At 38.1% G+C, this 27039-nt stretch overlaps 1 protein-coding gene across 2 annotated transcripts; it reads left to right on the forward strand.

Moving 5' to 3' along the window:
- The first annotated feature begins 77 nt into the window (after positions 1-77).
- On the forward strand, positions 78-22527 carry ALDH7A1 (aldehyde dehydrogenase 7 family member A1). 2 transcript variants are annotated; one of them, XM_039334163.1, is made up of 18 exons: positions 81-407; positions 1494-1547; positions 1942-2007; positions 3069-3149; positions 4796-4919; positions 5699-5831; positions 8515-8559; positions 9303-9380; positions 11416-11513; positions 12308-12349; positions 14360-14454; positions 14824-14908; positions 15218-15324; positions 16211-16327; positions 16784-16881; positions 18458-18531; positions 19654-19729; positions 22105-22527. In XM_039334163.1, exons 1-18 carry the CDS (start codon positions 204-206, stop codon positions 22157-22159), a joined length of 1632 nt encoding a protein of 543 aa, XP_039190097.1. In that variant the 5' UTR covers positions 81-203; the 3' UTR covers positions 22160-22527. The 2 variants fall into 2 exon arrangements, with proteins under 2 accessions (XP_039190098.1, XP_039190097.1); XM_039334164.1 differs by lacking the exon at positions 1494-1547 and having other exon boundaries at positions 78-407.
- The last annotated feature ends 4512 nt before the right edge of the window (positions 22528-27039 follow it).

The following is a 27039-nucleotide window of genomic DNA, read 5'->3' on the forward strand; positions in this document are numbered from 1 at the left end:
TTCGGACAGCCCCAACGCGCAGATAGGATACGCCGAGTCTCTATGAGTCGACGCTAGATGGAGGCGTGTCTTATTTGGTCCGCCAGGCAACGTCGGAGCGAGCGTTTTGTCTTCTCCAATCCGGGCTCTGCATTTGGGGGTGGGTTCTTGACGGACGCCTCTTTGGCTATTGGTGATTCAATGTGCCTCGGCCCCTTCTCGCTATGCTGCTGCAAGTTGGACTTTCGGTGCTCGCCAGGCGTTCTCTGCTAAGGAAGAGCGTCTCCTTCACCGCTTCTTGCAACAGACCGGCCGCCTTCATGTCGACCTTGCTGATCAACCAAGGCCAGTACGCGTGGCTGAAAGAATTGGGGCTTCAAGAAGAAAACGAGGGAGTTTACAATGGTTCCTGGGGAGGAAGAGGCGAGGTAGGCTTGCAACGCGGGGTGGGAGCAAGTTTGACAGACAGCCGTAAAAACTGAGGTGGAATGGTTCTGCGGGCACTTTTTGAAGTTGTTTCTCCAGTTCTTTGAGATTAGCATCGCGTCTTCGTTTTAAGTCTGCGGTTTTCTTTTTTCTTTTTTTTTTTTTGTTTGCATTTTAAGAAACGTTTCCACGTCTCACAATTAAGGTGGCAGCCCATATTAGAATTGGCAGAAAGAGACAAGTCTCGGTTTAATCATTCATTTCTCTCGGCTCGGAAAGAGAATGCGTGTCTTGCAGCCCTGCAGCTTTTTTCGGCTCTTCCCTCTTTTGTGACTTTCATCAGCAGGTAGACCTAAAAACATTGCAGACAGTATTAAAGTGGGAAGCTGGAAAAATACTGATTGTCTAATTGATTGTCTAACAGAAATTGTGGGTGAAAGGGAGGTTTCCTGCCTCCCAGACGACACATAAATTTAGAAATGCCAGATCAGCCCAATATCCTGTTTTTAACTTTGCACATGATATATTGCAAACTGCCTAGCAAATGATATATTGCAAACTGCCTAAGTAGCTTTTCTATGTTAGAATAAGGAACTGTAGAATATAACCATGTATGGAATATTCCATGATCAGGAAATAATTATGTATTAAAGAGTATAAGAATGTTCACCCATGCCCCTGTTCGGGGTTCAGACCCTTTTTGCTGTGATTAGCTCTCTGAACCTGCACAATAAACCTTCCCTTTCTCAAAAGAGCTGACTCAAGTCTCTCACTTCTACAACAGTATACTTTTCTGACTTATCCTCATTATAATATTTCTGCATGCCTTTATGATGAGATGAGTCACCATATCTTGCTGTTATTTTTTCTGCATTTCGCATTCAGCTACTTCTTGTATAGCTTGGTTCCTGGACTTTGACTTTTGCCTGAACTCATTCTGGTTTATCAGTTCCTATAATGTGACTTGGCATAAAAACTGTTCTGTTGATTTGGATCCAGCCAATGCCAGAACTTGTGCCAGCTTTTGACCATGAGGTTTATGATTATAGGGATGGTTACTAAATGGGACTGAAATGTTTTTTCTTTAGGTTGTGACTACATACTGTCCTGCAAATAATCAGCCCATAGCTAAAGTTCGCCAGGTAAGATGAATTTATATATATATATATATATATATATATATATATATATATTTGACTCTTTAGTAAAAAGCATCATTAGGAGAAAAAAATCATAAGCAGATCTCAGGGCTGGAATGTTAAAAAAATTCATGAGATGAATAAGAAATGCAGACTAGCTAAAAGCAATGCAAGTAGAAAATATTATAGATTACTCCCCCCCCCCACCAGATAGAGATTTTGTGTAGAAATAGGGCTAATCGGTGTTTAAATAACAATGAAACCCCCAAACTGAACTTGATTACTGATGACTTTATGAAACATCTGTGTAGTTTCCAATTCTCCATTGATTTATGAAAAACTGAGTCTTGTGTTATCACTTTGTCCATTACAGCATTTTTTTAATGCTTGGTTTTAGGCAAATTTGGAAGACTATGAAGAAACAATAAAAAAAGCTAAAGAAGCTTGGCAAATATGGGCAGAGGTGAGTTAAATCTTGAATGCTAGGGATAGTTTTGATAGTGACGCTACAGTCTGTTTTTTCAGATCAAATGTTCATATTTTTAAATCATACACATGAATCGTACTCTTGTCTAAGAGTATCAAGTAGTGTTTTTTTCTGTATGATTTTAAAATCTGATCCTATTCAGGTTCATCTGAGAGTAAGTTAAAGTATATTTCATAGAATTTCCTTCCAGTTAAACAATGTGTGATATATTAATCAAAATAAATGTTGGAATATGACTTAATTTTGTTAGCTGTCATTCTGCTGGCTCAATTAACTTGATAGCTAAGTTTTTGAGGCATTTAAAAATAGTAATATATTTCAAAAAGTGCACAGGTAGTCCTTGACTTGTGACCACAGTTGGAACTGGAATTTTGGTCACTAAGCAATGCGGTCATTAAACTTGTAGTATCATGTGACACTTGATTTTATTATCATTTTTCTGTGGTAATAAGTGTGAATGAATCACCTCAGTCATTGTAGGAATCACATGGTTAATAAGCAAATCATATGGTAATTAAGTGAATCCAGCTTCCTCAGTTCACTTGTCAGAAGCCAGCTGGGAAGATTGTAAATTGTGACTTCAAGATGTTCAACCTTTGTAAATGCATGCTACTTGCCAAGCATCTGAATTGCAATCATGCAAGTATGGATGGTGAAATGGTTGTAACTTTAAGGACTGGTTGTAAGTCACTTTTTTTGGAAGCTGTTGTAACTTTAAATTGTTGTTAAACAAATAGCTGTGGTAAATTGAGGACTACCTTTAATGGTAAAAATTGTAAAATGTGTAACCAAATTGGTCAGACAGGATTATTTTTTTTTCCTAATTTATGTCATAGAATATTTTAATTTTCACTACAGCAACTTCTGTACATTTACTTGTTTTACCAATCTAGTGTAGGCTTTGTTCAGTATTCATAGTGGTAAAATATCAAATCATTTTATGTCCAGAAATATATTTTGCATGATTTTAGGGAAAGTATGCAGGATTCTGAAAGACTGGACTTAAGCAAATAATTTTTTTTGCTTTCTTTTTATAGGTTCCTGCACCTAAACGAGGAGAAATAGTGAGACAGATTGGAGACGCCTTAAGAGACAAAATCAAAATTTTGGGAAATTTAGTAAGTTTTATCATGGAATTGATAATAATTAAATTAGTAAAAAAAGAAAAGAAGTGCAGTCATTAGTTCCTGTTGTGTTGCTTCTGGAGTGCATTGCTAATTTAATCAATTAGATTTCTAAACACTGACAAATGCCATTATGCTGATATGGCAACAGACTTGATTTCTTTTAGCAAGTATTGATTAAAGTTAAGGCGGCATGTTTTGTGTTCTGAATAAAACAGCTTGAAATTATTCCATTGAACTTCCTAAATTAGTTTTTATGACAGAATAAAAATGTGAAAGTAGGGATTTAAAATAATTCAAGCATTTCATTTCTTGTGGGATATGGGATTTCACCCCCCAAACTATAATTCCATGGATCAACTTTCTGTTGGTTGAGTAGCAGCTAACAGCATTCACTACCAATCCACCTATTAACCAATCCAAACAACATGTTGTTTTTTCTTTTTCAATTCTTGTCTCACAGCACAAGGTGATAAAAAAGGCATTGGTTGCCTGTGTTTTGTTCAGCAAAAAAAAAAAAAAAATGCTACTATTTAATTCTTGCATCAATAGTTCTTTTGCTTTAGTTCAGGCATGTCAAACTCGTGACATCATGTGACATCGCGCGACGTACCCATTACCGGCAATGGGGTGGGTGCAGTTTCAGTATGATGCATTTAGCCTGCAGGCCGGCAGTTTGAAATGCCTGCTTTAGTTTATCCTCAAGTTCAGCATTGTAGGGCACAAGAACTGGGTGTACATAGATTCTAGAATTCATTAGATAAATGCAAACAATTCCATTATATTAGTATTTCCATTTACAGCTGAAAATCACAACAGCATGAGCAATTGATTGGTTGCATACATAATGTAATTATACAATTAGAAAAGGCAGCAAGACAGGTTTCTTCCTATTCTATTCTCTGTTGCGAAGATCTAAGGCAGAGTTCTTCAAACTTGGCCCTTTTATGACTTGCGTGCCTGGCTGAGGAATTCTGGGAGTTGCAGTCCACAAGTTGTAAAAGAGCAAGTTTGAAGCCCTCTGATCTAAGGAAACTGTAAGCATTCATAACAATAACAATAATAGAGTTGGAAGGGACCTTAGAGATCTTCTAGTCCAGTGGTTCTCAACCTGTGGGTCGGGACCCCATTTGGGGTCAAACAACCATTTCACGGGGGTCGCCAAACAACACAGTCCACCATTTTCCCCCCCTTTTCCTTAGCTGTGCTACTCCCTTTTATTCTACTGGCTTTTGAAAGCCAATAGAATAGACTCTCTTGAATAGAGTCTAATTCTATTGGCTTTCAAAAGCCAATAGGAATTGTACAGGCTGTCTCTGCCCTGCTGAGCCCGCCAAAAATCCCATTCTGCAAACGGTGCTGCACCAGTTGAGTAGTCCTCGACTTACGACCGGTTGAGTAGTCCTCGACTTACGACCAGTTGGGGGGGTCGTGGCATTAAAAAGGTTGAGAACCACTGTTCTAGTCCAACCCCCTGCTCAGGCAGGAAACGCTATACCATTTCAGAAAATGGTTGTTCAATCTTCCCTTTAAAACTTCCAGTGTTGGAGCATTAATTAATTGTTCTAACTGTCAGGAAATTTTTCCTTAGTTTATCTCATCATGTTCTGTGTGATTAATGTTTTCCTTAATGCTTTTAGGTATCATTAGAAATGGGGAAGATCTTTGTTGAAGGTGTTGGTGAAGTCCAGGAATATGTAGATATCTGTGATTATGCTGTTGGTTTATCTCGAATGTTTGGTGGACCCGTGCTGCCTTCAGAAAGTAAGCCTACATTTTTGCCTGCATAAGAATTTATTCTGGATGTTATTAAAGTAATCTGATATAGAAAATCTCAGTAATAGAATAGTGAATTATTTTGGACATAGGTAATATTTTAAGTTTATATTCTTCAGGACAAGCCAAAATATTTATTTGTCCTAATCAGACATTATATCAGCCTTTCATAAACTTGGTCAAAATATATAATTTATAGATTTTCTCCCGTCTGTAGGAAATTCAACTGACATAGTAGTTTCTACCTCTATATCAGGGGTCTTCAAACTCGGCCCTTTTATGACTCATGGACTTCAATTACCAGAATTCCCCAGCTAGCATGCCTGGCTGAGGAATTCTGGGAGTTGAAGTCCATGAGTCATAAAAGGGCCGAGTTTGAAGACCCCTGCTCTATATAAATATTCATCCCTCTCCACCAATCTGCTCCAGAATGAGAGGGAAAACAATGAAGAAAGATCACTGTTATACCAGTGGAAATCTTGAGTGCACTTGTATACCACTGTAAATAGTCACCTGACTCTTGAATTGAGCTTTTCTGTGGAAGGTTTGATCCTAGGATTATTTCTCTGTGACTACTAACTTAGATAAATATGCTGCTTGATCTAGGGCCAAGTTTATTAACTCAGCGCTAACAATAGAAGAGTTGTTGTAACAATAAGTTTGGATACTTTTTATATAGATGCCCGATCTCTTTGGACAATGGGATAGATAAGTAAAAAAAAAAAACACCTGAACTTGCCAAACAAAACTGCTGTTTTTGCTTTCAGGACCTGGACATGCCTTAATAGAACAATGGAACCCTTTGGGATTAGTTGGCATCATCACAGCCTTTAATTTCCCTGTTGCAGTTTATGGATGGAACAATGCGATTGCACTCATCTGTGGCAATGTCTGCTTGTGGTAAGGTATTTTTTTCCAGTTTCAAGATGAGTGTTTTCAGTGGCAGTCTCCATACTTTACACTATGTGCACAAACATACCTTATATAAATGTTTGTGCACATAGAATACAATGAAACAAACAAAAATTCAGAATGATATAAAGCCAGTTTAGTAAGCTATAACCCTACATCAGGGGTAGGCAACCTCGGCTCTTTTATGACTCATGGACTTCAACTCCCAGAATTCCTGAGTCAGCATAGCCGAAGTCCATGGGTCATAAAAGAGCCGAGGTTGCTTACCCCTGCCCTACATGATGAAGAGTAAGACTTTCTTTTCTCTGGAATTTGGTTAGACTTTTAGCACTAAAGGCAGTTCCTCTCAGGAAGAAAATTAAAATTTGATTCCTGTTCTTATGACAAATGGGTGCTATAGAAAAAAAGTCTCAATTTAAAAAGAGCTGGAAAGATTTATTGGTGGCAGAGGAGATAAATTTGGGCTCAAAAATGGGATAAATACTCTCAATCGAGTAATGTTTAAGCATCACAAAAAAGTCCAACTACTCTGCATAGCTGAATGGCAATGTATACAGATGCCACAATCACATTCAAAGCCCAGTTTTACTTCAAATGTGTTTGCGCTATTCCGGGTAAGGCAGGATATCTCTAATCTAGGGACTATTTAGCTAGGGAACATATTATTGCCTGTACCCCACAACTCAGAGGTAGTCAAGAGTCCTGAAATATGCTTAAGATGCCAGCTTGCTTCTTTGAAGCAAAGTAGTGCATTTCCAGATTGATGCTTTACAGGAAGACCTCAGCTTACAGCCACAATTGGGACTGGAATCTTAGTCACTGAGTAAAGCGATTGTTAACTGAGACCCCCACCTGACTGCTTTGCTCAACAGCCTCAATCCCAGCTCTCTCAGTTGTAGTCACTAAGTGACTGTGCAGGTCATTAAGCAGACGGAGCGAAAGAGCTGTCTGCTGAAGGAGAGCAGGTAGTTCCCAGCCGTGCATGGAAAGGGACTCCTGCATTTGGCTAGAAAAAATGAAGTTTGCATTTTTGCGATCCCTCCTTCGTTTCTCCAGGCCCACATCGGAATTCCTCTTCCCTCTGTGCACAGAAGGCAATTCCCAAGCTTGGCTGGAGAAATGAAGCAGGGACTTCAGAAGACCGAGCTTTATTTTTGCAGCCCAGGGAAAGATTTCCAGGGGAGGGAAATCCTTTGGTAGGCAGCAACAGCTTGCCAGCTTCCCTGTTGACTTTCTGGGGAAGTCAGCAGGGAAGGTTGGAAATGGTGATCGCATGATTGCGGGGCACTGGGCAATCCGTCATAAGTGCAAACAGGATGCCAAACAGATCACAGTCACATGATGTAGGAGGGGCACCATTTTATGATGCCAGGTGATTGATTTAAGATGAACCATAAAGTACTGTTTATGATCCATCATAATTTCCAATAGTAGTTAAACGACTGTAAGTCAAGGACCACCTGTATATATATAGTCAGTGGTTATGTGCCATTTGTAAATGGTACAAAAACATAGGATATTGCAGCTGCTAGGTGTGCAAAGCAACTGTATGTCTTTAGGAAATTAGATGATATTTTTATCTCATTTACAGCCCCATATTCTAGTTAATACATTATATATTAATATATGTTAGATAGTATTGCCTTAAAAGAGAGTGATATAAGATGGCAATCCTTGGCTTACTGAATTTATACTGCAGTAAACGTGGCCTGTTGTTTCTTTGTTTCTGTATATAACACAGTAAGGAACCCATCAACCCTTCACACTGGGATAGTGTAGTGTGTCATGTATGCTGCCAAGATAACTGGCATGCCACAAATTACCCATCTTGTCTCTGGATGAGTCTTGATCATTAGGCACTTCCCAAGATTTCTAGCGGCTTAAGTTTAAAAATAGCTCTCTATGCCTGCCATACATGAAGTACTGCAGTTTGGTCATTGTTAATAGAGCAAGCAAACCATCCTCATGCTTTGTGTCAGGTTGGCGAATGCACAAAGCCACCCTAATTTATGCTGCTACCAAGCTGTGAAATGTGGTAGTTTAAATGCAGTTTTTGTAGTGTTTGTGCTCAAATAATTGAGTTGAAAAAGTAAATGCTGTAAGAGTGGGAACAAGCACACTAAGTAACAGCCACATAGTGAGGGTTTTTTTTTAATTGTATGTTAACCTGACAATTCCTCCAAGGGAGTAGCTAATCAATTTTAGAAACAAATGGCCCAATACGTTGTTAAAATAGCCTTATTCATATGAAGATAGTTCTAACAATAAGAATAACAGGTAGAGTCTGGAGGAACTTTAGTAGATTGTATGAGATAAAGGGTAATCATGTGATTAATTTTTCTTTTGCTATGACAGATTATTATGAGGTATTAATTTTTCTGAAATTGCTTTTTGCTCAAACTCTTTAGCACAACTCTCAATTGCATCACCTGCTGTGGTTAGAATTGGAATTGGCTGTTTAAAACGTGGATAAGGACATATAGAAATCTCTTTATGATTTCAGTAGGTTTCATTTTTAGAAAAACCTTTTTATAGTGATCCTGTACTTCTGTAGGTTTCAGTGCTTAATTAATGTAGCAATATGTCTCAAAATACCATATATTATTCATTTTAATTTAGATTATTCCTATGTCTAAGAATCTTTAGCTCTCCCCTCCCCTTTTTTCTAAAGGAAAGGTGCACCCACGACATCCCTCACCAGTGTGGCTGTTACAAAGTAAGTTTCTTTCCTTTATTGCTACGACTTGCATGCAGTTTCAATTTTGTTTTGTCTTCTACATTGCTTCAAGAAGTTTGTTGTTTGATATTTCACCTTTTTGCCCTTTTTCTGAGTTGGCTGCCTGGACACCCAGTAGTATGCATGCATGTGTGAAGGCAATCCAGACTTAAAACCTCTATAGTGAGGTGATGTGGGAAATCTAGGTAATCATTAACTTACAAATAGTCACTTAGCAACTGTTTGACATTGCGACAGCTTCCCCCCAAAGCTACTTACAACCAGGTTTCAAAGTTAAGACTGCTACAGTCTCCCCCCCCCCCACCTGGCAGTCATTTGCCTTTACGACTGACTGCAGAGATGCTGCAGTGTGCCCCCTGCCTATTCCCCCATCCCATCCTTTCCTGCTGAATCCCTGCAGGCTCTGTGTCTGCTTTGCCAGCCCACTGGGTTCCACATTCTTCTCCCCACCTCAGTCACCAAATCGTTCACTTACCCTTTTGAAGATCTCCAGAGCTCCGGAAGTGGGGTAGAGAAGGACGACAGGCAGCTACATTGGAGGGCCACTTAAGTAAGTAAACAGCAGTTCTCTCCTTCATGAAAAAGAATTGTATTCAACAACATCTAGATATGCTTGCAAGATGAAATTGTCAAAAGTGAAATATTAGATATCTATCCAAACTTATTTTATTTTCCCCATTGGAAATATTGTATTATTAATCAATGTCTTATTTGATTACCAGAATAATTGCACAAGTCCTAGAGAAGAACAAGCTCCCTGGTGCTATTTGCTCTCTGGCTTGTGGTGGAGCAGATATTGGGTAAGTGCAACATGTTGAATATTATGTAGATTTTAGACAAATTCCGATACTACTGAAATCATGTTTTTATTTGTTTCCAAGAGTGTAATCCTGCAGTTCTTGATGTAGTGATCCACAGTTCATTGGATACCTAGAGCTTCCTGTGCCCAGGTTGCAGATATGATTCTGACCTTGAAGAGAAAAAGTTAATGTCAGATCTTCTCTCTTTTCAGTTTCTGCAGATACTTCTTTTAGAAGTTCTTCAGCTCTGTTTCCCAAAGCTGAAATATGTTAGACCTGGTTTAGAACTGGTCTAAACAATCTCCTGTCATTGGGAAAGCTTTCTGTTTTAAAGGACAGACAGATGCAAGCCTGCTTTCAGTGTCACTTTTCCATTGTGGCCTCATCCATTTATCAAAACTTTCCAGAGGATTGCTATTGTATTTTTGAAGCTTAGAGGTGTCACTTAAAATATTTGTGGTGTCATTGTGGTGGTTTTAAGAAAGAAGCTTTCTTGTAGAGGGGATGAAGAGGGAAGAGAGAGGTGGGCAATAGTAAAACTCAGACAGTGATCGATTGGGGTTGTCAAATATCTGGTGCAAATCCAATTCCCTTTTTTACAGTTGGACTACATAAATCAATTAATTCCCAGTCCCCAGACTCTCAGGAGTAATTTCTTGTCTTAAGCAACCAATCTTATGAGAATCACTCTCTGAATTCCCCCCTTCCCAATTCACTAATTATTTCTACTCTATTGGTATTTTTATACTTTTTTCTTCTGTAGTTCTGATTTAGCTTTTGCCTATAGTTTCTGACTAGGTACAATTTATTTATTGTATTGCCCGAAATAAAGTATTCATGCTTTTTCATGTTTTTGTGCTTATGTTGATGCATAATGCATTTTTGGCAATGAGTTATATTCTTTTTAGGAATGCTAACATGATTCTTTAAAAACATCCTTCTCCTTTCTATACTCTCAGCTTCTGTATCTGAAATCTCACAAGTGTATTCACCACAGACCAGGTGATGGCTACAGATTCCTTCTGTGGAATAGCTTGTCTCCAAATATTCAAATTGTCCCTTTCCTATTGAACAACTGCTCAATTGTCCCTATTGTTAGTTGTTCCTTTTGAGCCATTGTTCAATTGTCTGCAAGCCTCCTAGAGTCACTGAAAGTTAGTGGGCAGCCAAATAAATTCTCTAAATAAATAAATAAATTGCAGAGCTGTGAAGACATAGCTCTTCAGAAAAGTGCTGAGGACAATGAAGTTTAACCAACCAACCCTATTGGATGGCACATTTAGTGGAGGGTCCTGTTACATTATATATTTATTCTTTTTAATCTTGCTATTGATAGAAATTCTCAGAGATTTGAAAATTATTGGGCAGCATGGTAGTCATAGTGAATTAATTCATCCAAATGAATTCTATCCTCAATAATGTTATGTCTCTCTCTCTCTCCTTCCCTCCCTCCCTCCTTCCCTCCATCTTTCTTCCATATTGTTGGCTGAACTTAAGAAAAGGGGAATTGTTGTATATGGTGCCATTGAAATCACTTTTAAATAAGAAAATAACAATTTTCAGTGGACATAGATCATTAGTGTAACCCTATAGTCCCAGACATAGAATTGCAGTTTAAATGTGCTGCCATTGGTAAAATGATTAGAAATGTAGTTGTACTGAAAAGAAAATGAAGCAGAATTGACAAACTGTTTCTCCATCAATACAGTGTTATAATGGATAGAATGGATTGTTTGCTTTTCTTTAACTTTGGTGGACCATTAATTTATGTGGCATTGTCTTGAAGCGGAAATATTTTTTAGAAATGTCAAGACAACAGGGAAAAAATTAATTCTATAGGAATTAATATAGTACATAGAGGTGCATAAGTCTTTCTATTTGTGTTGTTATTAACACTCACTTTGGAAAATAAAATCTGGTTAGTACAGTGAAAACATTTTAATAACAAGTTGTATGAAATTAAAGATGGGAACCTGGAAAATTTACAGTTCAAGGGACTACAAAAAACTTTTTATTCCTGTATTGTCTTGTTTAGCACAGCAATGGCAAGAGATGAGCGAATTGATCTGCTCTCCTTCACTGGCAGCACCAAGGTGGGCAAGCAAGTAGCTGTGACCGTCCAGGAGAGATTTGGTAAGTGTAATATTATAAAACTTTTCTCACTTTCTTTTAATGGCTCTAGATGCAAGAAAGAGAAATGAAAGAGAAATGACCAAAGGCACATAGTGCTACCCTATACTGCTCTTTTGGCAACTCTTGTGTGTCACACATTACCACTGAGGCTCAAATAACAAAATAGGTTGCAAGAGCGCACACTACAGTTCTTTCCTGTGCAGGCATTAATCTAATTATTCTGAATATTAGTAAGATAAACAGCTTAGAATCTATGCTACCAATAGTTACAATTGCAAAAGATGTTTTCTCAGTGGAGTTTGTATGAAAAATGTATGAAAAAGAAATGATGGGGAAAAAAAATCATTTTTGTTGTTTGGCTGTTTTGATCAGGTAGCCATGTACCTACCTAACAACCTTTCCATCTGTCTTTATTTTTGAAGAATGAATCCTTTTCATACTTGCCATTTCTGCCAATATTCTCTCAGTTTCTGGACCAAGGACCTTTTCAAGAACCATGTTCAAAACCCTCTTTTAAACTGTTTAAATTCTAATTTTTGCTATGGCTAAGTATTAGAGCAAAATATAAAACCCTAATCCTACATGAAATGCTAATATGCACTATTTGTTTGTAAATGGTAGCAAAAATGAGTATTTTTGGCTATGTAAATAAAACAATTGTACATTTTTGTTAAATGTTTTCATTTCTTGGATTCACATTTTTTAAATAAAATTGTGATGAGATGGCGGGAGATGGGCTAGTATAAATGCTAGTTAATGGCTAGATTAATGTGACTTACAGTTTATTTTACTAGGACAATGCCTGTTGGAGCTTGGTGGAAACAACGCTATTATTGGTAATTATAATTAATATTTCCATTTAAATCTGGTAGAGCTTACTACTCCTTGGCTCATTGAATATGTACAGAAACTAATACTATACATTGGCCAGATATAGGCTTTTTAATGGTCCTCTTGAATAGTTGATTAAAATGCAAACATTATTTTGGTGATGGATTATTAATGCTTATGTTTGAGTGCTCAAAATGCTTTTTGAATTACAGTATATGCATATTATTTTTTTCTGGGCAACTCTCACTGTCTCTACTTTTTTTTTCTGCTTTATTATTTGGTTACTTTCTTCCAGTCCACAGTTCAATAATCTACTAATCTCACTGCATAAGGTGGGTAGGTAATAATTCAGAAAGTGTCCTTTATTTATAGTTATCAGTTGCCCTTTTTCTCTTTTTCATTTTCACTTTAGTTTATACAGGAAAAGAGTTACCGTATATGCCGGCGTATAAGGCGACTTCCGCGAGCGCTAAAATCGGCGCCAAAGACGGGGGTCGTCTTATACGCCGAGTCGTCTTACACACCAGAAATAGTGATAGTTTCCGGCGTATAAGATGACGTTCTAGGAATGCGGCCCGGCGATAAAGACGGGGGTTGTCTTATATGCCGGGCCGCCTTGTATGCCGGCATATACGGTATTGCCTCTAATAACTGCCCCAAAACTTGCTGCTTTTAGTTAGCAATCATGGAATTGCTGGCCTGCAAAGCTATTCAGATCCACCAAGTTGATTTGTCCAGTTTTTAGAGTTTTGAGGAAACTGAACTGCACTGAAAACTTATAATGTTCTGATGGAATAGGAATGAATTATGCATGGACTTTTAAAAGTTCCCTTCTGCTGCTACTAATTTTAAGATCCTTCTGCTTTATATATTTTGTTGTGTTTTTCTCATCATCTAAGGCAGAGCTTTTCAACCAGTGGTACGGGTACCACCTGTGGTACATTGGCATCTGACATCCTAGAAAAGTGGTAGCAGGGGAGGGGAATGAACTGAACCAGTGGTAGCACCGCACAAGCCTGAGTGAGAGATGGCTGGAGCTGCAGGGCTGTCAGGGCTCAGCGGAAGCGCCAGGATCAGTGCCGCTTTCCAGCTGATCGGCATTTCTTCGGGACTGTCAGGGCTCAGTGGAAGTGCCAGGATCAGCGCCAGGCTCCAGCTGGAGGTCGGCGCTGATCCTGGTGCTTCTGCTGAGCCCTGAAGAAACACCAATCAGCTGGAAATCAGCACTGATCCTGGCGCTTCTGCTGAGCCCAGAAGAAACACTGATTAGCTGGAATGTTGCAGCATCTCCAGGGTCTTGTGATTTACATTCAGATGCTTGGCAACTGATTCATATTTATGACGATCACAGTGTCCCAGGGTCATGTCAAGTGACCAAAACCTGCTGCAACCACCCAGCAGACGGGGGGAATAAAAACCAAACACTCCCCACCCCACCCCTGCTGCCAATCCTCAACAGAAATGCTCACAACAATGAAAACCTTGGACAGGAGGAAGAGCGCCGCCGGGTAGGCAGGCAGGTGTCTTGCTTGGCTGTGGCTTGGGGGGCACTTTTTTCAGTGCCATTGTAACTTCGAACAGTCACTAAACGAACTGTTGTAAGTCGAGGACTACCTGTACTTTATCACTTTCCCCCCCCCCTTTTTTTTTTTTTTGGTCATCAAGTTTTTTACACCTTGCTAGGCGACTGGTGGTACTCAGATGTTGCCATATCCTAAAAGTGGTACAATGGGTGAAAAGGTTGAAAAGCCCTGGTCTAAGGGAAAAGAATTGTTCTTTCCAACTCTGTATGAATCTAGAAGACTTCCTTGAATGAAAGCAAAGTTTGTTTGATAAAGTCTATATCACTGACCTTTGCAGATGTTTTGTTTTTGGCTATAAGTGTCTCTGATATATTTAGAATAAAAATTGTTGACAGTCTTTCACCAGTAGTTGTTGCTTAATTCCTTATAGTTGGTATTTATTTTGCTTATATTTTGCACTGGTCCATCATGATCTGCTTCTGTTCCTTGCAGTATTTGAAGATGCAGATCTCAACCTGGTCATCCCATCAACCCTCTTTGCAGCTGTGGGTACAGCAGGCCAGAGATGCACAACTGCTAGGAGGCTGGTAAATAATTCTTAATATCTCTATGTATTTTACTATCTGGATGAGTGGACTGATAGATAGATAGGCAGACAGATAGTTAATACATGTAGAGAAAGACAGACAATAGATATATAGACAGATTTCTTAGTCATTCTCTTCATATCTTCTGCATAATCTTGATAGTAATTTGTGCATACAACTGCTTCTGGCCCTGGCAAATATACTGTAATATTTTCCCATGGAGATATTGTGTTCTATTTGTTCTTTACTGCCTTTACAAAAATTAAGTCTCTAGAAAAATCTGAAAGATCTTCAGAAGATAAGATAGTTTTCTGCAGGATGCTGAAGTTGTGCTGTTACTGCCAATAATATTCATGACTTTCTGCTTAGTTTTTGCATGAAAGCATCCATGATCAAGTGGTAGAAAAACTCATGAAGGCATATGCTCAAGTCCGTATTGGAGATCCATGGGATGGTAAGAGCTTTGTTTTATTCCTGAAAATAGACTGTGATAGTACTTGGCTAAAATCTAATTACTTTTACAGTAGCTTTTAGTCTTGTGTCCAGGCTACCTCAGAGAACTTTTTCCTTTCTTTATAACCATGCCCTGGTGTACCATGTACTAATGGATGATATACATGAATAACTACATACTGATATAACGAAGTTGCTCCAAGCAGTTCCAGTTGTAGCCATGAGCTTTTAAAATAAATCTAATGGATTTCTCAATATATTCTTATACATTTTATTTGGCTTTCACTTAGACCTTTTTTTTTAATTGCAGCCAACACCCTGTATGGTCCTCTTCATACAAAGCAAGCAGTTAAGATGTTCCTTGATGCCGTGGAAGTGGCCAAACAACAAGGTGGCTCTGTTGTCTATGGTGGGAAGGTGATTATTCTCTTTTACATCTATAATATAAAACTTAAAAGCAATGGTGTCGAAGAATGTGTTGTTTTGACTAATACTATGTACCTCCATCAAGCTCTTGTTGCTTTTATCCTTCACCTGATAAATAATCTTCACCTTCAAATTTTATTTCACCAAGTTTAACCAAATATATTTCCTGGTTGTATAATGTTTACATAATCTGTAATAATGTACACTTTATCATGTTTGAAAACTGCCCATCCAATAGGTGGCACTTAGTTGAATTTATCCAATTTGAGCACAGTCATCCTGTTTAGTACTTGAATAGGTGAACACCTGGCAATTCTAGAGGTAGATTAGCAAATTAAAATGGTGTGGAGGGGTGCCTTTTGCCACTACAAAATGAAGACAAAGTAACAGATCTGTCCATGACATTTTCAGTTGAAGGAGACTTTATGTTTGTAGATACAGATTTCTACAAACTAGAAGTAGAGCAGTTACTTCCTATAACAGTATGAAGCCCAATTATGGAAGGTTGAGAAGGGCCAAAAGATAGATCTTTCTTGGGTAACTTTCACATGGTTTCCTATTGATAACTAGTAATCTATCTTATATTGTCCTTATCTAGCATGATTAGGGTTATTACTAGTTGTCTCTTTAAGAAGCTACTTACAAAGAAAGGCAAATCAGCTCTCCTGATATGAGCAGTTAAATGAAGATGATTCTCCTGGCAACTCACACTTCTGACAAGCTAATATTCAGAATTGCAGTTGTATTGTTGCTTTTAGGCATGGTTTGTATGTTGTCAACATAGCTGTTGAAGGAAGTTTATGCAATAGATATTTTCATGTGTAGAGATTGATTTGGCTGAAACTAGTGAGTTTTTCCCTTCTCTTTTAAATTCAAGGTTATAGAACGTCCTGGAAACTATGTTGAACCAACCATTGTGATTGGCCTTCCTCATAATTCTCCAATTGTGCACACAGAGACATTTGCTCCTATTCTCTATGTGCTCAAATTTAAGGTAAGTAAAACAGCTTTTTAATTAGATGCTAGCAAGGTTATATCAACTTGAAATCCAAAGGACTACAATAATAGTGTTAGCAGTTAATGCAGCTGCATGGGGTTTTTTCCTGCTTTGGAAATACAGTAAATATCTCAAGAGCTTAGGAATTGTTGGTAGCAGCTCTCTGGGATTATCCAAGGACTTTATACAAAGTACATTGAGAGATCAGTACTATGATAAGGCCTACCTATTCTTGGACCAGTATAATGAGTGTAATGAGTACTGGAAAAGTGAGTATTTGATAATAACATTCTGCTTGCCTTATAGTTTGAGGCATGCTTCAGTCATTTTGTGACTTTACTAGGCCTTGCGCATAGTTAAGCATTGTAGACGTTCTGGTTATCATTCTATTTTTGTGGTTATAGTTAGCGCTAAGTTCATGTAGTTTTTTTTTTAATTTATTTTGCTTTTCAGACAGAGGAAGAAGCTTTTGGTTGGAACAATAGTGTGAAACAAGGCTTGTCGAGCAGCATCTTCACTAAGGATTTGGGCAGAATATTCCGATGGCTAGGGTATGAATCTTCCCTTTTCTTTAACAGGGAAAATATGAATCTGCTTAAAATGTATGACATAACAACTTAGTTGTTGAATTTTTATTTCTCCTGTCTCAAAGGTGCTCTTGTAAAAGGCAACTAGACTGTTTTTCCTTGAGGAAGAAGAAGAAACATTTTGCTTCTCATCCAAGAAGCTTCATCACTTGTGATGGTGGGGGGGGGGGGAATGAAAGGATATGTATACCCCCCCCCACCATCCAAGCTTCTTGGATGAGAAGAGAAATGTTTCTTCTTCTTCTTCTTCTTCTTCTTCTTCTTCTTCTTCTTCTTCTTCTTCTTCTTCTTCTTCTTCTTCTTCTTCTTCTTCTTCTTCTTCTTCTTCTTCTACTTCTTCTTCTTCTTCTTCTTCTTCTTCTTCTTCTTCTTCTTCTTCTTCTTCTTCTTCTCCTTCTCCTTCTCCTTCTCCTTCTCCTTCTCCTTCTCCTCCTTCTCCTTCTCCTCCTCCTCCTCCTCCTCCTCCTCCTTCTCCTTGGAAGTCTAGTTGCGTTTCACAAAAGCATATTTGAGACAACTATGACCTGAATGACTGACAATCTCCACAGATGTTTATTTTACTTATTTTTAGACTATTCATATACATGATGTGTTCAGAGTCGGCCTTTATAGACATACTCCATAGAACATAGACATAATTTAATTACGTAAATTAATGTAATGTTTGAATTGGATTTATTCTCTTCTAAATTTGTAAATAAATAATTAAGTAAATAGTGCTTCCTTGTTATCTTACAGTATTTCTCAGCTTCGGCACTTCACAGAATTCTAGGAGTTGAAGTTATGTATCTTAAAATTGCCTAAGTTGAAAAACATTGTTCATTAACTCATGACCTTTGTTACTAAGTAAAGTAACATTGAACTGAAAATAAATATTAATTAAAAAACCGTGATTGTCCTGTGGGGCCTGACTTTTGGAATACTCTGTGTATTTCTATTTTTTTTATTTGTAAATCAAAAAGACTAACAAAGCATAGAAATGCTTTTTAAAAAAATGATAAGCACACCTGCAAGAAAATAAAACTTGAAAGGTTATGTAATATGTATTTGTGTGGTATGTGTTTATTCACACATACACTTATATACACCCAGGTGATTTTAAAAAGTACAGAGATTTTAAACAAGTTTATCTATTGTGGGAAACATGTTTAGTGTAATCCAGAAATGGTGTTCTGATTTGATGGATTTTGTTTTTCACTATTAGGTTTTGCAAAGTTAGATTGTATCTAGATTGTAAACCAGTGTAAGGATTTATTATGAAAGACTGTTCAGTGATTTTCCACCAAAAAAGATCAGTTGGCTATGGTTATCATGTGCCAACTTGTTTACCATCCCATTAACACAGTTCGTGTTAAATATCAGAATGAATATGATGCAATTTTAGCACAATGTAATGCAACCTGTGGCTTATTATACTAGTAATTTATGTGGCCTCCTGTGCCTCAAAAGAACAAATGAAATATTCTATATATCCCTCTTGAAATTTAAGACTTTCACGGGAATTCATATTAATTGCAGTTTTCTTTTTCTTTCTTCCTAGGCCCAAGGGGTCAGACTGTGGAATCGTTAATGTCAATATCCCTACCAGTGGGGCTGAAATTGGAGGTGCATTCGGTAAGTTGTATAGATATAGCTAAATCTCCGTAACTTTGTTACCCTACACATAGTTCAAGTACTTGCGAATGTTTCAGGGTAATTCTGTTATCCAATTGCATTGAAGTCAGAAGTATATTTGCTTCATATGCAAAATTATTATTTGCAGAGAGTGTGTTAAGTGATGAGTGAACAGACTAACATTTATTGGTGTGCTAATAGGGATCTGAGTTTGGATTTCTTTGGAGGCAGTTCACCCTCCTGCACTCATTTCCCTTGAAAGAGTGATCAGAAGCAATTACTTTTTCAAGAATTGGATACTATTTCATGACCTCATATGATGACGGGAGTGTCTCCAGGTTCCCTCTCTCCCCAATAACTCATATAAGAATGATATTGCATGAAATTTAATGAACTAGTTAGAATTGGACTAAATATATATTTAACCTGTTATTTAAGTTAGGTAGGTTTTGGGTGTACACTCTGGAATGTTTGGGGAAATAATTGTTTTATCTGATAAAATTATTCTGAAAGTGATCTGTGCTGAAGAATTTGCAGATTACAGATAGTTCTTGATTAACAACCATTTGTTTAGCAATCATTCAAAAATACGGTGTGCTAAACGAAAGGAATTGAGACACATGCCCAAAGTGCTGTTGCAGCGTCCCCACAGTCACGTGATTGTGATCTGGCCTTTTGGCAACCCATGTACCTTTACCAAAGGTTGTCAAGTATCCTGCAATCATGTGATCACCATTTGCAATCTTCCCTGCCGGTTTCCTTAGGAAGGTTGCACACCGCTGCCACCCATCTCCCTCTGGTTCTGAAAAAAGGTCTGATCTGAAACCCAAACAGGTTTTTGGCACGAGACGTTTGCAGCATGGGGTGTTTGGAGCCAGTCCCCCAAAATGAGAGGGAGTCCAGCACCACAGTTCTCCCCCACCCCCACCCCCCGCCAAAGTAATCCAAGCTTTTTTCCACAGCCCAGTACCGGAATTCTCCCCCACCCCACCTCCAGCTACCGCATGCACAGAAGGGAACTTCAGCATGCTATGAAAATGATTCATTTTTATGACACTTGGAAATGCAAAGTAGCACTGCTTGGTTTTAGAAATATAATTTCTATTTTCTTTCCTCTTCTAGGAGGTAATAAACACACGGGTGGTGGAAGAGAATCTGGTAGTGATTCATGGAAGCAGTATATGAGGCGATCCACTTGGTAAGATCTGAAGAGTTTATGTACATGTAAACTAACTTTCCATAATCGGATGTCCTCCAGTTACTTTTGTAGTTTTGTAATTTTCCAGGCATATCTCTAGGGTATCAGGTTGATGATACTTGGTATAAGTGTTCTGCTAATCACTCTAGAGATGGGCAGAGAAACTCATAAAAGGGCAGAAATGTAGTACCCCCTTAGAAAAATGTTTAAAAGACTTAATGGGAAAAGGAGAAATTATTAAGGGCACAAGAAGTTATCTTAATACATTCTTCTTCTTGTTCCATATCCGTTATCGGATGTTGGTGATCATGTTGGCGATCCTGTTTTTATCAGTAGCCGCATGAAAAAGTGTTGTGAGTTTTGTCCAAACCAGTCCCTTAGATTTTGAATAATAATAATAATACATTAATTTAATTAATTTAGATGACATTACATTTAATTGTAAAACTGAATTAAATGAAAATTGGTTCTCATTTGGCCCTGCCTTTTTTTGGCTGCTAAGCATGTCCCTCAAAATTTAAGGATGATCTTTTGTTGTGTCTGTCTCCTCTAGAGGGACATTTAAGGCAATACAAGTGTTCTAAATGTAGAATTTCTAGCAAACTGCTTATTCAGCTAATTTTCTTGCAAAGGAGAATAGAATACTCTGTCAAGAAGTTTAATAATTTGATGTTAAAAGTAATGGTATACATGAATTCAGAACAAATATAAGCATGCATATACCGTATTTTCTGGCGTATAACATGACTTTCTAAACCATGCAAATTGTCTCCGAAGTCGGGGGTTGTCTTATACGCCGAGTCGTCTTATATGCCAGAAAATACAGTACTAAAAATTGCATTTTAGGGGATTTTATGTTTTATATCTGATGACATATGAGATTTTGTGAGGAAACTGCAGAGAGGGGAGTCAAGCATAATACTATTTGTGATGTGGCTGAAATGTTTCTAGGTCATTTAAAAAAGATCATGGGAAATGCTTATTGAAGTGATAGTAGGATTGCTGCTATGATAACAAAATTTTGCTTGAAATATTCCTGTTTTGGAATAGCTATGCATATCTTCCCTAATTTGATACAGAATTTCATTTGCTGTTGTTCTTTAATTAAATAACACATCTGAAGCCATAGGAATGGTTCACTAACTGAAATCTGATGGTTCTACGTAACTTGCTCTATGGCAGGATACAGAATTATTAGAGAGAATTGTTTCTGTATGTTCATTCTAATTCTTTCCATCCTGCCATTTTGATATTCACTTGCCTTGTTAAATGTATTAGATATTCTGTAACAGCTCTGAATTAAAAAGAAACATTAACATTAAAAAGAGCCAATTTGGTGTAATGGTTGGGTTCAGAACCAATAGACTGAATTCTGGCTGGGAGACTTTGGGCCATTCATTTTCTCTCAACCCAACTCACCTTAGAGCAGGGGTGTCAAATTCAATTTCACTGAGTGCTGCATCAGCATTATAGTTGCCTTCAAAGGGCCAGTTGCTGTCCCCTTCTCTCCCTCAGGCTTGCCTCACCAACATCTCTCCTCTCTCCTCTCCTGCCTATTGCCTTCTCTCCCCCCACTACTCTTTCCCGCCAAAACCCGTCCTTTTATATCCTCTCGCCCATGCGTTCACTCACTGCCCGGCTGGCCTTTTCATGCAGCACTCATTAGCTGGAACTGTGTGCACTGATTCTGGGGTCCTGCCAACTGCCAGCAGCCCCGCAGCTCTAGCTGACTCTTCCCCAGAAGACTGCGTGTGGCTGCTGGCCACCCCTGATGCCGCCGGAAGCCTTGATCAGCTGGAGCTGCACGTGCCGGTCCCAGGGTCTCAGCCAAGCCACAACACCACAGCTCCAGCTGACTCTCCCCCAGGCCTCTCTGGTGTTGCCACCAGTTAAGCTCACTCCCCCGCTACATACTCAGTCACCTCCTCCTATTAGTCTTCTTGCAGGCCAGATCTAAACACATCATGGGCTGGATCTGGTCTGAGGGCCTTGAGATTGATAGATCTGCCTTAGGGGGTTGTTGTAGGGAAAATAGGAGGAAGGAGTATTAGGTACGTTTGTCACCTTGAGTTATTTTCTAAGTTAACAAAAGTGGGATAAAAATCTAAATATGAATAAATCTAAAAAATAAAATGATATATATGGTCATGAATATAGAAACCTCCTTAGCAAACCTGCATATGAATGGTTCTTTCCAGTATTGTGACACTACCTTGATGTACTTCCATTTGAATTCATGTTCTCAATTCTGAAAATGTCTTCTGACCTGACTGATTATTTTAGTAACTCAATATTGAGGTAAATGTGCATTTAGTTTTGTCTAGATGGACTTTTTCTAAAACCTGCATATTCAATTTTTCTGTTTTATCTTTCAGCACAATTAACTACAGCAAAGATTTGCCTCTTGCTCAAGGAATCAAATTTAATTAAGAGACAGGTGGAAACACTATCTTTGGTGAACCTTGCATTAAGAAACCAAATATCCATCGATTTCTGAAACTATCTGAAACATTGAGGATGTTTGTAACTGCTCCACTACTTTCATCCAGAAAATTCAAATTATGTTATGTATGGCAATCATGTTAAAAATATGCCCAAATTCTGATTCTGTGCAATGGAGGTGAGATGAAGAGTTTGGCAATGAAGTAGAATTTGGATTATGGGCTACAAAATTTGGATTATGAGTGGACAAATCCTAAAACCCTATCTTTGGTAGCGCAATGGCAACCAGTGTGTTTGGAAATAATTTATATGATCCTGGCTTCACTGCAGAAATAAACTTTATAAAGCTCTTGTTATTATGGAGTACCTGATTCTTTATTTCTTTAAAATATTATTTTTTGGAAGACCACAGTATCTTTCTTCAAATAAAATCTTTCCCGGTATTAGAGAGGATTATTCTTACAGTAGAATTCTCAACCTAGTCTTGCAGTTCATGCCATCTGCAACTGGCGTGGCTGGTATGATAGAAGTTGTGGTCCTGCACATCTGGAGGGCACCAGATTAGGAAGGGATAGTTTGATTTGTGGAATGAAGTCACCTTTCTTCACCTTGAAACAGAACTGGCAGGCGGAATAAAGCTGCGTAAACAGTCTTAAACAAACAGTGACAAATTCTCCTTTAGGCTTAAGTTGAAACAATCAGTGCAGCGATAGCTTTGTTCTTGTTATACAAAAATTCCTTGAGCTTTTTTTAAGCATTTGACGGCCCCTCAAAATGTTTCTATTATTGATTCAGGTACTAGAATCAAAGCATTGCTTTCAGGGAGCTATATTGCATTATAGAAATCTTAAAAGGGTGGTTTTTAAGGCTCGTGGGAGGAACAAAGCGAGGCTCTGAGAAATATAGCCTTCTCTTTCAACCAAGCAAATGCTTGCTTCTCCAACTGTATTTTTAAAGTTATATTTAAAAAGTTTAAACTATCAATTTAAAAAAAAATATGAATGAAGTAGGGCTATTTACAATCATATCTCGGATTTTTTTTATGTATGTGAGTGAAAAGATTTCTAGAGTACATAATCTAGCAATCTCTTCTTATCGATGAAAGATCCATTTTTGATCTTGATTGTAAGATTATAAGATACATGTATTATGTTTTGTACACTGCCCTGTGTTAAATATAAGTAAATTAATATAGCCATCCATACCACCAAACTCAGGGCAGTGTACAAAGCATAATAAAAAATAAAACACTCCAAAAAATATATATAAAAACAAAAATATCCAAAATTACAGGAGAACAGTTGTCACTTGACATATTGCAGGTTCACTATGGAATCCTCTAGGCCAGTGTTTCCCAAACTTGACAATTTTAAGGCATGTGGACTTCAACTCCCAGAATTCCACAGCCAGCGTTGCTGGCTGTGGAATTCTGGGAGTTGAAGTCCTCATGCCTTAAAATTGTCAAGTTTGGGAAACACTGCTCTAGGCCAGAGATGTCAAACTGTCGGCCTGCGGGCCAGTTGCATCATACAGAGGCTGAGCCCACCCCAGCTCCGGCAATGCAAAAAAAATCATGATATATCACAACACGTTACGTGATGCGGCGAGTTTGACACCCGTGCTCTAAGCTGACGGAAGAATTATGTTTTCAGGGCTTTCCATAAGGCATGGATTGGGCCAGCTTCTCTTGGGGGGGGGGGAATGATGTTTCAGAAATGGGGCGACAACAGAAAAGCCTCTGGATGCTGCAAGATGGAACTCCTTAGTAGACAGGATCCACAGCATACCTTTTGCTTTAACCTGATGGAGCAGGTAGATGTAATCTGGAAGAGGGACATGGGCAATTTTTAAATATAAATAAAAAAAGAGGCAGACCCTCAGATAACCTGGTCTTATGTCAAGTAAGGCTTTAAAGATCAAAACCAGCACCTAGAACTCCACTTAGATGGAAGTTGGCAGGCAATGCCGCTCATGGAACAAACGTGTATTGTGTGCCATCCTATTGTGTGCACATAACTGCGTAGCTGAATTTTGCACTAGTTGAGGCTCCTGGATACCCTGCAAGGGCAGCCCTATCTATGGCATGTTAGAGTAATCCATTCTGGAGATGACCAGGACATGAGTATCTGCGAGTAATTAATGAAAAGCTATGGGCATTTGGAGAGGATATGGACTTGTTTTGATTAGAAATCTTGGAATTTTAATCATATTTTCTTATAAATTTAAGTGCACAATGTGGGAAATAATTGAATATAAAATGAAATGAAGCATGATACAGTTCTTATGCACAAAACTTTTGTTTAAATGTGGGATATAAGAATGGGATAGAAACCAAAACTTCTCTGACTCATTTGTCCTTATGTTGAATCTGTGTGTTTTACTGGCAAGGAATGAATAAAAATGAAATAAATTCTGCAGCACCACTTCTGATATCATGTTGAATTGTGTGATTAGGGAAAACAGCTCTACTTTCTTTTGGAAACATCAATCTTACAAATAGTGGATAAAATCAAATTTTATTTTAAAACAAAAGGATAAAAATCTTTATACTTTAAATACTCATATGCAAGACATTCGGTATGAAGGAAATGCAATCATGGCATTGCAAATGAACCCCCAGCACAAAAATACACAGGAAATGACAACTTTCTGATGGAACACAGAATAATGCTAGTTTATAGGCAGTTTTGTAAAAAAAAAAGGGGGGGGGGTTCTAAATTGTATACAAAATCACATAGTTGAATTTGTATAGACAATACATACCAAAGCAAAAAAAACCCCCTCCTCATTTGTTAGCACACATAGAAATTAAACTTAGTATAGTTCTTACTTAACTTTTTTCTGTACTTCCATAGAATAGATGACTCTTGCAACAAATATTATTTATTAGTTTATTCTCTGAAAAATACTTCTTCCTGAAAACTCCACTTTAAATGTGAGGTTGGAAGGCAATCATAGCTTTTCCTCTTCTCCCTTCTCAACTGGGTCTGTATCAATTTCTTCTTTTCGTCTTAGTGAGTTTTCTGTCTGGGATCTACTCTCAAAGGCATCCTAGGCAAAGGAACCTTTTAAACAAGAGTCCTAGATATGTATTAGTGCTCAAACTAATATGCAATTATTGGCTAAAAACAGATCCTTGGATCGGTTGGCTAAGAATAAAACCATTTTTCAACATAAAAAAGTACCTGTCATTGAGCCTTGACACAGTTTTTAAGAAGCATCTATCCTAGAACAAGATATGAGTTTTGGTTAAATATGGCCACTTCCACTACTTGCCTATTATGAAAGAACTTGCATATAGTATCTGATACCCCAGCCATTGAAAATATTACTCATATTTTGTTTGACTGTTGGTTTATATGCCCCCATTAGGCTTAAATACTCTTCATCCCTATTGGAAAGAACAGCCCACTGGGATCCAAACCACAGACAATCATTATTTCCTTCTGGGCTCAAATATACATACAGTATTGTATGCAGAACTGCTAAGTTTATAACTAAGGCAGTGGTCCTAAGACCCCATACATTGAACAAATTGGGATACTCTATAAGGGAAATTCATTTATCTGATTGCTGACATTTTGTATTACCACATAAGTATTTTATCCTGTCTTTTCTCCTAGCTATTTTATCCTGGAACTAAATTGTGTACTGTATTTTATAAAGTAAAATAAAATAAGGCCATTCTATAAACACCCCCCTCTCCTCCTCAGTTCTGAATGCAGTTTTCCAAACAATGAAAGCTCTTCTGTCTGGCAAGAAAGGACTTAAGAGAACATCTCTTTATGCTACATTTTCAAGTAAACATCTTTCTGTCAAGGGGATGTTGATTTGAACGTCTGAGCTGGCAGTTTACTGGCTGGCGTGGAAGCCTGGCAGATAGGCTGCAATAGCGGGTTGTTACAGCTTGCCAATGCACTACATTGCTATTCTCCAGATGTATCACATTGCCCTTCATGACAGGAACTACCATGTTTGATGCCTGAATGTGTAGCCGTTGAGGAAGCCTGATTTTATAGAATTGTCAGGTCCAGGTACTGACTCACTGCTACTGAATCAGCAAATTTTTTCAGCCACTCCGGTGGGAACAGCCCACATGACCTTTAGCAAACATATTTGGCAGGGATTCCACATTATAGATAAGCTTTTAAGAACAGCAGTATTTATGGGAAGCTAATAAAACAAAGACAAGTATAAAGATACCGTAAACAAGTTGATGTTCCTTAATTTCTAGCTTAATTATCAAAGGCTATTTGAGTAGATTATAAACTGCGGCAGCAGCTAGTTGATTATTGTTCCCTGAGGAACCCTGTTTGAGTAGTTGTAAAATATGTCCTAGACCTGCCACTGCATTATGTGTGGCAAAAAGCTGCTTAGAGTTTAATACAGCTGCTCCTTGCAGCTTCTGCCTTTGCATATATTTAATTACCATTGAATTTGTATCATCAGTGACTCCTGAGTGCTAAATTACACGGGCGATCAATAATTCATTTGCTCTCCTTGTATTGTTTTACTACAGAATGACCTTGTGAGAAAAGAACAGCTGAAAATTAATGTTCCCTTCTTATAGTTGTAGCATCTTTAGGGATTGGCTAGTGGAAAAGGGCATTCAAAAATATTGTCACGCTAGAAGGCATGAGTTTGTTTGCCAAAATAGGGGGGGGGGGGAAAACCTCTCGAAAGCTGATAGACAGGTTTATATGGTCGGTTGCTGGATAAATCCATGTACATTGTAATCATTGATCACCATTAAACCTAATTAAGTACAAGCCAAGGACGTATGTGTGTGTTTGTGTGTGTATGTGTCAAAAAAGTCCAGAGGGTAGCTGTGACCATACAGTTGTAGTCTGACTTCTTTTACATCCATT

The sequence above is a fragment of the Crotalus tigris genome, unplaced genomic scaffold (genome assembly GCF_016545835.1).
Source record: "Crotalus tigris isolate CLP2741 ecotype Arizona unplaced genomic scaffold, ASM1654583v1 scf7180000017628.32516253702:7417878, whole genome shotgun sequence".
Lineage (NCBI taxonomy): Eukaryota > Metazoa > Chordata > Lepidosauria > Squamata > Viperidae > Crotalus > Crotalus tigris.